This window comes from Gossypium arboreum, chromosome 4, assembly GCF_025698485.1.
Source record: "Gossypium arboreum isolate Shixiya-1 chromosome 4, ASM2569848v2, whole genome shotgun sequence".
Classification (NCBI taxonomy): domain Eukaryota; kingdom Viridiplantae; phylum Streptophyta; class Magnoliopsida; order Malvales; family Malvaceae; genus Gossypium; species Gossypium arboreum.
Genome location: NC_069073.1, coordinates 6,114,912 through 6,131,567, shown reverse-complemented (window position 1 = coordinate 6,131,567; position 16,656 = coordinate 6,114,912). Strand labels below are relative to the sequence as shown.

The window sequence follows — 16,656 nt, the reverse complement described above, 5'->3', positions numbered from 1 at the left end:
CAGCCTTGTACTCCGTTCCAACACTCCTCCAATATCTCTAAAATTCTCATAAAAAAGAATCAGCTTATTTCTTCTTTGCTAAGGATTCCAAAAAATTGCTCCAAAAGCAGGTCTCAATTCTGGGTCTCCTTAGCAAAGTGCCCAAAGTACTCTAAGTTGATAAATATTCAATCCTTAATATCAATTGAAAGGAACTCGTCCAACTTCCATGGTTTAACAAGTGATGCCTAGAATGACATAGCCACGCTGCACTGACGTAATACATGACAGGTGTCCTCGACCATACAGTCATAAAATTGACAGTTGGGATTCACAATATGTTTGCAAACTCCTTCCACATTTGTCAAAATCTTGCCACTACCAGCAGCCAGAGAAACACTTCAATCCTTTTAAAGACCACGCGACTTCCAAATCCAGTGCTATTTTTTATCGGCATCTTTCTCGGGAACGTTAGAATATCATATGCCGAGCTGACCGAGAACCTGGGTTTATTATCCCATATCCACACTTGAGAATCGACAACATCCTGCGCTCGAAGCCAAACCCATTACTAATCTTTATCTGAACCTGCAACGATACGTTCTTGGAAAAATAAACGCGAATTTTGTGGTTGCTAACCTGACGCGCTAAGCATTGACATAATTCGACCAAAAGCTTCTCAATAACAACCATTTGCTCCCTTAAAGCCCTAGCAAATAAAACCAAGTCATCAGCAAAGAATAAATGGGATATATTTGGACCATTCCTTACTAACTTAACTGGATTCCAACTGCCTCCTCCGTTAACTTCCATCATAATAGCCTGAACCAATCTCTCCATGCATAAGATGAACAGATCGGGAGAGGATTTCCCTGTCGAATTCCCCTCGACAGATGAGAAGTTTCAATCATGGACTCATTCCGTAGAATATGTGTCGACTCTGAACTCACATAATGACATGGTATCTTTCTGCAAATCCTTAATAGACTTCCACTTCAATTTTAGCTTGGTTATAATGTTTTTTTATTATAAAAATTGATTCTTGGCTTGGTTTAATCAGTCCAAATGGGTCAACAGGTTTTTTACATCATCAGATTGATACCCTAACCGTTTTTTGTCACACTGGTTGATCTTGTTATCTGGTTTAGATAAAATTAAATTTTAATTTTTTTTTTATATTTTGAATTGTAGAGAGTTTTAGTTTTTCTTAATTTTTATATTTTTAAATAATATAATTTTTTAGAAAAGTATGTTTTATTTAAAATATGAAAAATAATTTTTAAAAATTATGTTCTTTTAAAGGTAAAGATTAAATTGACAAAAACTATAAAAATTGAGTTTAAAAAACCGTTAACTTTAATTGTAAAAGAGATAGATAAATGAAAAAAATACAGTTACTATAGGAATTAAATTAGAGAAAAGCGTTAAATGAGGAAAAGGTATGTTGCCGTTGGAGTTTACTGCCAACGGAAATCCACTTACAGTTACAGCCTATCTTCCTGATTTGGTATATGTTTTCTTTTTACAGCTATTTTCATTTCTTGTTTCCTCTTTCTTCTCCGATCTCTAACAATAATTTCAGTTGTCCTCCTTCCTCAATTCATTTTATGTTTCGATTCGAAGTCTAATTCTTCGTTTCGTTTTAATCTCTTATAGGTTTGAATAGCGACATTTTGTTTAAATCCATTTTTTTTTTCAATATTTTAGATTTCAATTTAGTTCTTATATAAATATTTGCAGAGGAAATTGATAAAAAGGAGGAAGATGGGCCTGAAGCAAACTATAAGAAGCCTGGATGCGTTTCCTCGTACGGAGGAACATTTGTTGCAGAAGACGCAATCGGGAGCACTTGGTGAGTTATCCTTTCTTTTTATTTATTTATTTCAATTTAATCCAAAAATAATGCTTCTTATTCATTAAAAGCATTGCTAATTTCATCTCTCTCTCTTTTTGGGGGGGTAAAATTCTGTATTATAGTCTCGATTGTTGGTTTAGTGATAATGGCCACGCTGTTTACTCACGAGCTTACGTATTACCTAACAACATACACCGTTCACGAGGTTTGCATTTTTTTCTAATTTTCATCAGTTTTGCTACCTGTTTTTGTAGATTAATTGTTGGGATGGAATGATTGCATTGTTATTTTGTTGAATTTCTTAATATTTTTGTAGAAGCAAAACTCAAATTAACATGTTTAGAATTAGACCTTCTGGGTCCTAATCTTCTGTTTCTAGTCGAAGTGTGTCATAGAGGCTTAATGTTCCAAGGACAAAATTGAAACTTGTCTTATGGTGAAGTGTGCTCATATACTAGCTTGGAAGAATGATAGGCAAAAATCTGGGGGATGTAAATTATGTGGCCACAGATTACGTATTGTTCTTGTGTAGTTGTAGTTCTAGTGATGTGATAGTTTTTTTATATTTGGGTTGTGCGTGTATTATGTTTATGGATAGAGTTATGTTTATTTTCTCTCTGGCAATCTCTGTTTTATCTTGGTCTGCTTAGTGGCATCCAAGTCGTTTGCTAGTTTGTTGGATAATCTTTTCTGTAGGAAGTCTTCTTCAAGATAATGAATTCTTTGATCTTGTGCTTTTTTTTTCATTTAATTCTTTTTTAAATGCTTTTATTGCTGTCTTCTGATATCTTTGCAAATCAAATCTATACCTTTCCCTAAACTACTTAAACTTACTGATCTGTCTAATATTAATCACGCTACAGTCTGTTTACAATGTTTCCACATCTTTTGGATACAGTTATTATCTGATAACTGTTTTAACTGAACCGCCATTTTTTTGAAATATAAACCTTGAACCCTTCTGCTGTTCTACAGCTTTCATTATCAGAATCCCATTATTTCCAAGCCTGACTCACCTCAAGTGCCATGAAGGCAGCTTTCTATAAACTCTTCCGTATTAATAAGAGCACCCAAGCACTTTAAGTTCTTAAACAAGTTGATTTCCTCTCCTACCTTTCTGAGTTAACTCTGTGAGTGAATTCTGTTGCAAATGATGTGATGCCATTTGTAGTTTTAGACTGTCGGTTGATATGATCTAACTGAACAAGTATTCGGCAGATGTCTGTAGACTTCAAACGTGGAGAAACGCTTCCAATTCACATTAACATGACATTTCCTTCATTGCCTTGTGATGGTCTGTACACGCCTTATGTGAAAATCTTCCTTTTATTTGTAGATTCTGTTTTTATCTCATATTTGGAATATTGACTGTTGGTTGTTGCTCTATCATATTAATCTTGCAGTTGCAAGTGTAGATGCCATTGACTTGTCAGGAAAGCACGAAGTGGATCTTGATACTAACATATGGAAAGTAAGACAATTGCTTCTTTTGAGCATTCTTTATTAGCTTCATGATAGTTGTGTACTACTGAATGCAATATTCTTCTTAAAAGAACCCCCCCTCTTCCCGCTTTAGAGATGAGTGTTGGATTTGTGGTTAGATTTCCTTGTTTGATATCTGGCTAACTGTGTTAAACTTCCTGCAGCTTCGCCTGAACAGTCATGGTCATATCATTGGCACTGAATATTTGTCTGACCTTGTGGAAAAGCAGCATACCACTCGCAATCATGGTATTGTCCTTTGTGTTATCCACCTCATGTTTTTAATTTAGTTTATTTTTTTGACAGCTGCATCCTTGTTCAAAATACCTGGTTATGTTATCTGGAGTTGTTATTTTTGTCTAGTAAACACCAATATTTGCTCCTTGTTGTTGGTAATCAATACTCTGCCTTTTTCTCTTTTCCTTTTATTTGGGGTTGAATTGAGCTGATTGGGTGGGGGGGGGGGGATAAGTGGGAGATAAAACACAACCAAAGGATCGGATTCTTATAAACTCATCTTTGTTTCGAAAATTGGAAACAGTCAGGTTTCTTCCTCAAGATGCTTTAATGCAAAAAGAGCTACCTTAGTAGTTGGCCTTTCACCTCCAAACTAATGTACTGAGAACTCTCCTCTTGAATTCTTTTCCTTCATTAACTAGATGTAAAAGGCTTTTGTTCACCAAGTCTCTGTCAAGGGTTGCCATCTACTATTATCAGACATCTTTTAAAGTATCTGATATAGGAAGGAATGAGTCATGTACTTAGGCTGTCAACTATAGCTGGGTGAGTGTTAGTTTTCAATAGACATTTACAGAGGGTCCTTTCTTATAGGTAAATTGGGTTGGGTTCAATCTAGAGGTCACTTGGCTTATTAATTAACTGAATTTGAGTGATGCAAAAGATCAAACTTTTCCTCCGTTGCTGTTTTCATCCTCACCCACATGTTCTTATTGCTGTTTTTGAGAAGGTCTTCTGGTCAAAGGTGGAAAATTTGATTTTATAAGCTATATGTATAGATGGCATGGGATGCTAAAGCGATCATGCTTGGCTTCTTCGACAAAAGATGTGAGTCACTTTGAAAATGAAGAGTAGGCATTTTCTGTGATTTATTAAGGCAAATATTTGTGACTTGTGCTTAAGCCTCTTTTCAAGCTTTAGATTTTTTATTGTTTCTCTTTTTCGGCATTACCTGATTGCTCGGCAGCTTTTGTTTAGGATACGTATTGGGTTTCCTTGATTTCTTTTAGGCTACATAAAATTTTAAATTTATGGATATAAAATTGTCATTACTTTGTTTTGTTTATTTTCAGTATATGTTTTATATGTATAAAGAAAAATAGAGATAGTACCATGTTATGTTTCTCCAAGGCATAAGTCAGTAATTCAAATAATAAATTTCTTGGAATGAATGTAACCAGATGATAAGGAGCATCATGATGGTTCTGCTAAGAAGCCTCACAAATTCAGTTTTGATAAAGATGCAGAAAATATGATCAATAAGGTGAAGAAAGCATTAGAAAATGGAGAGGGATGCCGGGTATTTATCCCTTGGAGTTTTCTTAATTAAATTTATCAGCTCTTTAATTAATCAATTAGTGTTTAACTTTTTATTTTTGGGGCCATCAGAGTGTTAAACAAAACCATATAAAGGAAAACTAATCAATTAATGTAACTTTTGCTACAGGTTTATGGGGTATTAGATGTCCAGAGGGTGGCAGGAAACTTTCACATTTCAGTTCATGCGTTAAACATTTATGTTGCTCAAATGGTTAGTAACTTTTTCTCTTAGCATTCTAACTTCGTCTCACATCCTAACTCCTAAGTTATGCAAGACTGGTTGTTTTACATGTTTGGTCTTGATTGATCTTTTTTGAACTATTATAAGACTAATACTCTATTTTTCTCTTTTAACGAAGAAAATATATGAATATCTTTTATCACATAAGACTGTAAATTACTGTATATCCACGGATAAAAAACCATCAAAACTCAAATTATGAAGAGGTGAAATAAAATCACTATCATTACTTTCATTTGATTGGTTTCCTTTTTCTTTTTCTTTTGTAGTCTAAGGTTCTCTTATTTTTTTATGCAGTTAAGATTTATTTGACATATGAATTGAATTTAACTCAACCAGCTCTTTTAAAACGTAGTTGGTAAATTATGTGGTGCCAATTATTAATTGTGAAAAAGATTAAGCGTTTTAAGTCAGAATCATAGATCAACTTATTGCAGTTCAAGTGGGGGTTGAAGGTCAGAAGGAAACAAATTCAGGTCAAAATAAGTATTAGTTATATTAGACTGACTTGGTAGATTTAAAACTTTTTCCATGTGAAATGTTGTCCACTTTAGCCCTATGGAGATGTAGATATCAATGCCCTGAACCTGTTGAAAGCCTGACCTTGTTGGGCATTGTGTACTTGATATGTTAATGTTCATAATTCAATTCTGGAGTTATTATGCGAATTTCTGGACTCTTGGATGTGGTTCGGAATTTATTTCTCCTCAGGCTAAAATATGATGTGTTGACTTTTTAAATCTATTGTATTCAGTGTTATTAAGCTGATAGAAGTACTTTTGGTCTTCGGAAGATCTTTTTTCCATAAATTTATAGGGAACTATCCCTAGAGTTGGTGCACTATCCATCTGATCTCCAGCTATGCTCATGTGTTGGGCTCTGCTTAGTTTTAGGTCGAATATTTTCCATTAATTCAGAGAAAAAGTGCATTGAATGACTCTAATTAGAGATCTTAGTTATATTTGTTCAAATGTAAGTACCTCATTCTGATCTTAAGACCTGTCAAGCTTTAGAGAAAAGTTCTTGGCCTCGAAGATAATTTTCTCCTAAGGTTTGAAATTTTAATTAGAGTAAGGAATTTAAACTTCTTTATATAGTTCGAAAGAATGTACTAGGCTTGCATACTATGTTTTCTCTCGTAGTTTCTTGGCACTAGAATCATGAGGATTCTAGAACACTACCATATTTTGTTCCTTTTCTGCATTGCTTTTTCTTTTGTCACCAGCAAATTAAGTAGAAATCCTCTTTTCTTTGCTGACAGATCTTTGGAGGAGCAACACATGTCAATGTGAGTCATATGATTCATGATTTATCATTTGGGCCAAAATATCCAGGACTTCACAACCCACTTGATGATACAGTGCGGATTTTGCATGACACAAGTGGAACATTCAAGTATTATATAAAGGTTTGAATTTTGATTATTCTCTTGATTGACCAAATATTTATGGCAACCTCAGCCTTTTCAAGTAACTTGCATATGGGCTATGGCAAATATCTCATAGAACTATGCACTGCAAAAATTCCATCAGTAGTGTACAAACTGATGATCCATGTTTTCTGTATTAAATTGATCTTTTGCTTTTTGCGACTTACTTGGGGATCTAGTTAGTGGCCCAATCGGCATTGTAGCTATTCCTGAGTATCTATACTTATTATAAAACCCTGATTTAGTTTGTCATAGGTTAACCCATTTCTTTTAAACGATAACTAATATTATTATGAATGTGCTTTTATCTTTTCATACTTTTATATAATCTTTAAATAGAAAAATTAAAAACCACATATCCAATGATTGAACACATGTTTAATAAGATTTATATACAAGTTCTTTACCACTCCACCTATAACTATTGTTGAATAAATTTTAAAAGAAAATATTTTTTTACATAAAATGTTTTCTTTCACCCACATCATGGGTGTGACATAATCTTGTGTCTGTAAATAGAGTTAAAACCTTCTTAGTATTCTTTCTCACTCTTCCATTTAGTGCTTTAGCCAAAATAGTAATGGTCATCTAGCATGTAACTGCCTGAGTTGTATCATTTTTTGTTGTGTCATTGTATGATTGGTTGGGAAGAGAGCCAACATAAAACTTAAACATAGGTTGGTTCACTTTATCTAAAGCGGTTGGAGTTTCTATTATATTGGTGATTGTTTTTATCCTTCACACAAGGATACCGCACATCATGTTCTCATACCTATCTTCACTCTTCTTTTGCGGCATTCTGTAAACATTGCCAGGTCTTCCTCTGGTACATGCCACTTCTCTACCTCTAGGCTCCACGCTCTCAACCCTTATAAAGCTATAGATTCAATAATATATTCTTCCGGTTGCTCTCCTTCCCTATAGATATGGTGTTAGCTTTAGAATAGCTCCCAGATCCATAAAATAATAACAAGCTGTTAAGTTTTGTCATCTCTATTCATCCAAATGTTCTCTTACGGTGCTTGCAGATAGTTCCTACTGAGTACAGATATATCTCGAAGGAAGTTTTGCCAACAAATCAATTCTCTGTCTCCGAATATTTTTCACCGATGAATGAGTTTGATAGGACATGGCCAGGTTGGTTGGAAGTTGGATTTTGTAAACATCAGAACTATCTCCTTTTGGTTGCTGATTACTAACTGCTTCACCCTTTTTTCTCCAGCTGTTTACTTTTTGTATGATCTGTCACCAATCACTGTAACAATAAAAGAAGAGCGCCGGAGCTTTCTCCATTTCACCACTCGACTCTCTGCAGTTCTGGGTGGTACATTTGCATTAACAGGTTTGCTACCTCTGCTCATTCTGTAAATCATCCAAAGTTACTGATAAGTTGCTTAAACTTTACAAATTAGGCGCAATTGCAGAATCTAGGTGCTAAATGTGAATTTTAGCATGGTTTTTAGCAGTTACATTAGTTTTATGGTTTTGGTTGTGATTTAGACCTTTGGGTACTGTTCACTTCAGGTTAAGACCTTATCATAAATCTTATGATTTCTCCACATTTTTGGGTTCATTTATTTGAATGCTTTAGAATTTCATGTGGAAACAATGCTCTGGTTCACACATTTACTGGTTAGAAAACTTATACCATTTGTATATGCTTATATCCTCGATCTTATTTCAGTTAACAAAGAATTGTTTTGGATCAGGAATGCTAGATCGTTGGATGTATAGACTTATCAAAGCACTGACTACAACAAGCGCTAGGGGTGCGTTTCAGTAGATTGGAATTTGGAGTGCAAGAGAGCAACATAAACTCACATGTGCACCTCCTCAGAGGAATCCCCAATTTTGTGGAAACACTGCCTTCTGAACATAGCCTGACCTTAGACACACACACACATATATATGTCTGTGACTTCATAATTAATTCCATGCAGCCTTGTTTGTTGTTTTCCCTTGCACTCAAGATTTAGATGCCCTAGGTGGTTTTCTCATTTTTGTAATGCTATTTTTATTCAAGCAATGGGCAACTTAGGGCTTGCTATTTTTGTAATGCTATTTAGAACCGATCCATAGGGGTTGGTTTTTGGACAGAATTTCGATTTTTAAACGATACTCTTGAAGTGCTCTATGTCTTGCATATATTCAGACATGAGTAGGAGCAAATCATATTCCAAGAGGACAAGATTTGCAGCTCTCATGACTTTTCGAGTTTATAAAGAACAATATTTGGGAGTGCTTTTTCATGCTTGATCGTATGCACAGAATGTCTATTGATCTTAAGTTGGTCTCATAAACTCCACGGCAAGAGAAAGCAAGCAATTCAAACTAATTCTTATAATTAAATCCATATTTTACTCTCTCTTTTCTTTTTTGTGTGAACTTCCATTGCAACTATTAAATATCCTTCGTGTGTGTGTGTAAGTGAAGTTAGCTATTAGCTATTGTATGGTGTTAACACAATTTGTATTTTCTATTTATTTTAGACATTTTCATTTTTTAAAAGGCATATTATTCAATTTTACAAAAAAATTGCTTCTTAATAAGTTTTTATATTTTAAAACTTTTATTATTTTCACCCATCTTCATTTTTAATAAAAAATACTTTTTAACTTGCTACTATCTTTAAGAATACCCCAATAGGAGAGAAATATAAATAGACATTCACTAAAAAGTTATAGAAATAAGCTAAATATAAATCATCTTAATCAATTGTTAATAATGCACTTTAGCCTATTATCGTCAAGTTGTTATGATGATATATTTTAATTAATTAATTGGACACAATTAAAAGGCCCAATAAATTCCAGTGCATTAGTAATGTCCGAAAACTAGCACTTAAATAGTCATCTTCTTTCTCATCCCTCACGAACTCAAACTTCACCCTCAATATTATATTGCTCAATTTTGACAAAATCCTCCAATAATGATTTCAAGCTACGCACGCTACATTGGTAATTTTAGCATTTACAATCGAAAAGTCAAGTAAAGACAAAAACTAACCAAAAAAAAAGCTAATACGGTTTTTAGAGAAAATAGAACATATTTTAAATAAAAAATGAAGGCAAAAATAATATAGGAAGAGATGGTGAATTGGATAGAGGGTACTAATTGAAAATCTTGGTATGGATAATTCTCCCTTTTATTAACTTCCGAAATAAATTTGAAGAAATTATAAAGTTGAAACAAATTAATACAAGTTGCATATCTTGTAATATAATTTTTTGGTTTATTTATTTATATTAAAATAGAGATGGATATATCCCAAATTTCATGTTTCCCTCAAAATATCTAACCATTTTTATGTAGAGATTGTTTGTACTTCTATCTTTGTTCCACCTCTTTAGTCGACGAGCAGTAATGGAGGCATCCCATTCTTCTTCTTCTTCTATATATGGCTCCGGGCTTCACCAAAACTTCTTCAGACGCTCGCCACTGGTTTCCGCCATGCCCCTGAATTCCCGACTATCATTTCCCACAACTCTTGTGGCAAACCCTCTTCCACCAAAGCTTTATTTCTCTACTAAACATGCAATTCTTAGAGTTGGACAATCCCCAAGGTCCTTTTTTTTTCTTCTCATTTTAATCACTACCCATTTCTTTTTTTCTTTTCTTTTACTTTACTTGCGATTCCATTTGTTGTAGTGCCTTGTTTTTCATTTGGGTTGAACTCTTCTGTGGGGGTATTTTTTTAACAGGTTGCTCAAAATAGATGGTAATAATCCTTTAGTTGGAGTAATCTCAATGGGAATGTTGGCTCCAAGAAAGTTTTTTAAGAAGAGGAAGAAAGTGGAACATTTCAAAGATGCAGCTGATGAAGCTAAACAGAAGAGCTGGAGGAGACTAATGCAGGAAATTGAGGACACAGGTTCTGCTTCTACAGTACTTAGACGCCAACGGACAAATGACCAATCTCTTTCTAAAGACTTGGTTTTAGGCACTTTGGTTAGATTTAAGCAGATGAAAAAATGGCACTATGTTAGTGAGGTATCTTTCATTAGTTATGTGTATGCATGTATGGATGTTATGAGCCTTATCTGCTTTAGCTTTAACATTAGCTAATTATCATGTTCCTTTTTCCAATAAATAGGCTCTAGGTTTTGGGGTAGTTTTGGTTATCTATTTAACATATGCTTCTCACCTGATATGGCTCAAATGGAAAACAAAGGAAAAACCATTGAATTTTGTTTTACCAGCCCTCATGGATTATTTTGTTGATAGCTAGTAAATTTTAAGTAGTCCCAGTATGATAGTCTTGTCATTTTAGTACAAAAATGCACACATTTTATCTGATGAAGAGGTGAACATGTAAAAACTATAACCAAAATTTAAGGCATAAATAAATGCATTCATGAATAGTTTTGGTTCAACAATGTGGCATTTGTTAACTAGATCTAGAATTGTTATGGTCGTTTGTACTTTTAGAAAATTTTTCCGAGTTGCATTTGATCCAAATTAATTTTTTTTTATTGCTGTTCTTCTGATCAAAGTAGAAACAAACACACAGGGATGAAGGGGGAAAAGAACAAGGATAATATACCAGAAACTTGTATCATACAGAAAGGCAACCACAAACTTTTGAAAACTAACTGAACCTTGGGATTCTTGCAGACTGTTTTATGTTCTTAGTTTGCAACAAAGAGAAAATAATATTTTTTAAAAAGGTTTTTGTTTAAAAGTAGACTAGATCTTTTGAATTATAACTTGTGTAAATATGGGAATTCTGTGTGATTTTTATGTTATAATTGCTCATTACATGATATGCTAACCATTTTGATCCTATAGATTCTTGAGTGGCTTCGAGGTCAGAGCTGGTGGGACTTCAGTGAAATGGACTTCCTGATGCTTATAACAGCATACGGAAAGCAAGGGGACTTTAACAAGGCTGAGAAAATTTTGAGCTTTATGAATAAAAAGTGTTATGTACCAAGTGTTGTATCACATACTGCTCTTATGGAGGCTTATGGGAAAGGAGGTCGATACAATAATGCTGAAGCCATTTTTAGAAGGATGCAGTCTTCAGGCCCTGAACCTTCTGCTGTGACATATCAAATAATACTTAAAATACTAGTTGAGGTAGTCTGATTCCTCAAAACCTTGTTCTATTTTTTATAAAATTTTCTTTCTTAACAACATTAACTTAGAGATCATTAAATGATCATCCACTTGATGCTATTGGTAGAGAGACTTTTTTTATTTCTGGTAGAGGTTGGCTTTGTCCTTGTTTTCATTAAATTATAAAATTTTCTTGGCTTTTATCTGAGTATTGATCTTTCAATATCTTATTAGGGGAACAAATTTAAGGAAGCCGAAGAAGTTTTTGAGACACTTTTGGAGAAGGAAAAATATCCTTTGAAGCCTGACCAAAAAATGTTTCACATGATGATTTATATGTATAAGAAGGCTGGGAGTTATGAGAAGGCCCGTAAACTATTTGCGCTGATGGCTGAACGAGGAGTTAAGCAATCCACAGTCACTTACAATAGTCTTATGTCATTTGAAACTAATTACAAGGAAGTGTCAAAGATATATGATCAGGTACAATTTTAGGCATTGTCTGACCTATACTTTTCATGTTTATGCATTATAGTAGGTGGTTGTGGTCATACTGTTTTGGAAAGAAATCTTTTATAGGAACACATAAGTTGCATTGATTCTAATATCATAAAATAACTCTAGTTTTATTTTCCATATCATTCTGCTTTGTTCACCATATCCTTGAGTACATGGAAGAGTTTTTCAGTGTGGTCTCAATTGAGGGTAGTATATAGATCTTGTTTTGATCATCTTGACTGATAGTTGTGTTTAATCATCAGTCCCATGCTAACATTTCCTTGCACGAAAGTGGTTGCATCCCACATCTGTTAAGTATTTTCATGTGGTCTTATGTTAAGTTGGCCCCTTCATTTATTGCTTAGCATGGTATCTAAATCCAGGTCTGCTATGTTGGTCTTCATGTCTAACCACGAGTGTAGTTGACGATCGCTAATAAGGTTGTCCATGTATTAAGTCCTATGAACTGCAATTGAAGGGAGTGTTAAGTGGTGTTATCCCACATCTATTAAATATTGGGTTTCCTATGGTCTTATGTTAAAGTTTGACCTCCATTTATTGCCAATTGGTTTAGGTACTTTAACTAAATTTGTAGTCTAAATGTAGAAACTAAAAACTGAGTTGCACATAAACAAATGAAGGCCATTACAAATGTTTAGAATTTTTGCAATAAAACATTATTTAAAGCAGAGTCTATGTTGGAATCATTTTTCATTTCTCTCTATTCAGTCTAAAGTCCCTAACCAAGACCTATGTGCATCTGTTAAAAGGATTGTCTGATTTTCTTTGGTGGTTCTATTTATTTGAGGTAGGAAAACTCCTATGTGCATCTGATCTTATTTGGTCTATGTTAGGTTTCTAAATTTTGAGGTTGTTATAACCTACAATTTCCTTTAGTTGGTAAAGTTCTTGTCATCATACTTTTGTCTTGGAATAAGATAGATTCACTTGGAACTTACATGAATTCTTTCCAATGGATTATCCTGTAAAGAGTACACATTTTAGGGTTTGAATTGTGGAATAAGGTGTCTAGGGTGGCTGTCAAGGTTGAATATTTTTGAGAAGGCATTGGAAGATGTAATATCTATCGGAGCAAATATATTGGGGCTTGAGTGTGTAGCTTGCTAGGGGTAGAAACGGATATTAGTTTATTAACTTTAAGAGGTATTATTGGAATAATTAGACCTGGTTGTGCAATAAGTAATTACACTAGTTATTCAAATTAAAAATCATTTCAATTAGTTATTGATTTTTTTAATGTTCAATACACTGCAAATTAATACCTGAAAGATTAGTTGTTTATTCCCTCTAGTGAAGTAGTTAAATTTTGCTTCGTTCTCTCTTAAAATGCTGTCAACAGCTAATCTTATCATTTTGTACATCGTATAACTTGTGTTTACATGCAACAGAAAATATTTGTTTTTAGAAGTGGCACGTGTTCCTTTATTTTTTTTTTGTTGATTTTGCATTCATATATTTGTGTGTTGATGTATAAAAAATCTATAGCCCTTTCAAAGTGCCTGTGTAGGCAATCACATTTCTATACTACATATGAAATATAAGACATGTTTGGTTTGCCTCACATCTATTTCGGATGCATTCTGTAAAAGTTCCATACATCTTTATGTGAAAAAAAAACAACTTATTCTTCAGTATGCATTCACAAGAAGCATGTGTGCTAACAGACACCAAACTGTTTCATGTTGTCATACAGTCAAACCAGTGTTTGATTTTTTAGCTTCTTGCTGTCTCTCTCTGAATATTTTGATGATAATAGTTATGTAACGGTTTGTAGTAACTTTATTTTAGATGCAAAGAGCTGGTCTTCACCCTGACGTGGTGAGTTATGCCTTGCTCATTAATGCTTATGGCAAAGCCAGGAGGGAAGAGGAAGCATTGGCTGTTTTTGAGGAAATGTTGGATGCTGGAATCAGGTGTGTAAGTTCAACTTGTATATTCAATTTGAAGCCACAGTGGTTAGAAATTAATGCAGTTAGTTAAGTTTTCTTGCCCTCTCCATTGTAGAGTTAATGTTCTCATCAGCTATGGTTGTTAACCTATTAATAGATTAATATGACTTATTTGGTTGTTAACCTACCATGGGAGGATTTAAGGTCTAGATTCAACTCACCCCTACATCTTAGCCAGTCCACTTGCACCAAAATACATTTTGACCCCTTAAAACAGTTGACACAAAGTAGTTGCTTTTATCTGGTTATTAAGTGTTCCAGGTAGTTCATTGGGCTGTTAGATTCTACCTGGATGGTTGAATTAGTAATTAGATGTGACACAAACCAAACGTCTTATTTTGTGACTTAAATCTAGGGCAACATTTTACCAATGGCCTAGGTGATCATCTATTCTTGCTTATCCCAGCTTTACCCCTGATAGGATAGTTTTGTCATCAATTTTTATAGTTTTTATGGCTTGGGCTTCATGCTAGCTTCATATATTTGATGGATTCAGTGGACATCCTCCTGAATATGGGTAGGTGAATGAACGGGATAAAGCCGATGTAGGTGGTGCATAATGCTGACTTGAGTATGCAACTAACATGTAATGGAAAATCATTAATCTTTTTTTGTGGTTTAATTTAGATATATCAGTTTTCTGGGTTTTCCTTCATTAATTGACTGTGGAGTTTGTGGCTAGCTATTTGGAAGCTGTATATTCATTCTGCCAAAGTTGATGCTAATTATTATCGCGGATATCTTAGTGCTATCCTATTGTCTCCTTTTCAGGCCTACCCATAAGTCTTATAATATTTTGCTTGATGCATTTGCAATTTCGGGAATGTTGGAGCAAGCTCGGACTGTTTTCAAAAGCATGAGACGAGACAGGTAAAGTGTTATAATTTGAAAATCAAGCAACTACTATGGCTTTTCCTAATGAATGGTCTCTGGTTGAAGCTCTATTTGTTTCATGCAAAAAGGAAAGAAAGTTACTTTAGACCCTAGCTTTAGGAATGAGATTTTAGATTATCTTTCTAATTGACATAGTTTACTAGGATTACCGAGTTTAAGATGGTTTACTCATGGCTTTTATCCTTTCAAAGCAGTAACATTTACGATTGATTCAGTGCTGAAACATCGAAATTAACTTTTTCTTTGCAGATATACCCCTGACATTTGTTCTTATACAACTATGCTATCAGCTTATGTCAATGCATCTGATATGGAGGGTGCTGAAAAATTCTTCACGAGACTGAAACGAGATGGACTTAAACCCAATATTGTCACATACGGGACGCTGATGAAAGGGTATGCTAAGGTAAATAATCTCGAGAAGATGATGGAGACATATGAAGAAATGCGATTAAGCGGTATCAAAGCAAATCAAACCATCTTCACAACTCTCATGGATGCATACGGAAAGAATAGGGATTTTGGTAGTGCTGTTGTTTGGTACAAAGAAATGGGATCTTATGGTGTTCCACCCGATCAGAAAGCGAAAAAAATCCTTTTGTCTTTGGCAACAACTGCAGATGAACAAAAGGAGGCAAAACAACTTGTAGGGTGCATGGAGACTAAGGTGAATGGATTTTCGAGGCTTCTTGATGAAGAAGATAACAATGATCATATAGAGGAGGCCATATTGTATGAAAAAACGGGTTGATTATAGTTTCTTAAGCAGTGATTGTTATCAAGAAAAGCAAGCAATTTATACATACTGGGATACTCTTTGATATGTAAAGCCTGGAATTTTGTTTACTGGTAGTATACTCAGCCATGAAAATATATATCACAGTTAATGTAGAATTTTTTGGCCGAATATCAGAGTTGTTATACGTAGCAAGTTATAATTATATGATTGTATCTCTATTGTTCTTGACTTCAATTTCATCAGGGTTTTCGTTTTCCAATTCCAGCTGGAATTATTTATATTTGGCAGATGCTTGAACCTCCTGCCCTTCAAGATAAAAGAAAAAAATTGGAGCCTAAAATTGGTTTTCTTGGTCCCTTTTAATCAAAGATCAAATCGACTCAAATCAAAGTGATTGGACAGTTTATAGAATGTTAATTCAAATATCGTGGTTATCTGAAACTGAATTAAAATTTATTTTATTTAGTTTATAATTATGTTGCTAAATAATATCCCAAAGTCATAAAGTAAAATTAATTTTATCAAAATAAGTTAAAAACCCAAAATAAAAAAATTAATATAAAAATAGAGAACCAAATTGAACTGGATTATGATGAACAGTTAGAAAAATTCAAAAAATCTTATCCAACTGAACCGATACCATGATTACTTTTAATCCTTCAATCTTAATCCATTGCCATGTTTACCAAAAGTTGCTCCTTGTGGCTGAAGAGAGTGTTTAACTTTTAGTAAATTCTTCATTTGATTTTTGGACTTTACCAAATTTAAAAATAAATAAATAAAATTCAAAGTTTAAATGAAAAAATGAGATCCAACAAAATGTTAAATCTATATAACAAAAATTATTAACGAATCAAAAGTTAAATAAATAAAAACCTATTATATATGACAAAAAATATATATGAACATAACATGAATACAAAAATCATCAGATGACAAGATGAAAAAAAAAGA

General features: G+C 33.8%; 2 protein-coding genes across 9 annotated transcripts; both read left to right on the top strand.

The window, feature by feature from the left end:
- Positions 1 to 217: 217 nt before the first annotated feature.
- On the top strand, positions 218 to 8,784 carry LOC108460295 (uncharacterized). Of its 7 annotated transcripts, none has more exons than XM_017759736.2 (12): positions 218 to 940; positions 1,720 to 1,831; positions 1,957 to 2,039; positions 3,053 to 3,128; positions 3,238 to 3,305; positions 3,481 to 3,565; positions 4,735 to 4,853; positions 5,001 to 5,084; positions 6,376 to 6,522; positions 7,572 to 7,680; positions 7,766 to 7,885; positions 8,253 to 8,784. In XM_017759736.2, exons 1-12 carry the CDS (start codon positions 818 to 820, stop codon positions 8,324 to 8,326), a joined length of 1,200 nt encoding a protein of 399 aa, XP_017615225.1. In that variant the 5' UTR covers positions 218 to 817; the 3' UTR covers positions 8,327 to 8,784. The 7 variants fall into 7 exon arrangements, with proteins under 7 accessions (XP_017615225.1, XP_017615226.1, XP_017615229.1 ...); XM_017759737.2 differs by having other exon boundaries at positions 219 to 940; positions 4,735 to 4,817; XM_017759738.2 differs by lacking the exon at positions 218 to 940 and adding an exon at positions 1,312 to 1,486.
- A 743-nt stretch (positions 8,785 to 9,527) lies between these two features.
- On the top strand, positions 9,528 to 15,904 carry LOC108460774 (pentatricopeptide repeat-containing protein At3g59040). Of its 2 annotated transcripts, XM_017760415.2 has the most exons (8): positions 9,528 to 9,669; positions 9,856 to 10,106; positions 10,245 to 10,533; positions 11,332 to 11,622; positions 11,836 to 12,084; positions 13,909 to 14,033; positions 14,841 to 14,939; positions 15,213 to 15,904. In XM_017760415.2, the coding sequence occupies exons 2-8, from the start codon at positions 9,907 to 9,909 to the stop codon at positions 15,712 to 15,714; spliced, it is 1,755 nt and encodes a 584-aa protein (XP_017615904.1). In that variant the 5' UTR covers positions 9,528 to 9,669; positions 9,856 to 9,906; the 3' UTR covers positions 15,715 to 15,904. The 2 variants fall into 2 exon arrangements, with proteins under 2 accessions (XP_017615904.1, XP_052883057.1); XM_053027097.1 differs by having other exon boundaries at positions 9,629 to 10,106.
- Positions 15,905 to 16,656: the final 752 nt, after the last annotated feature.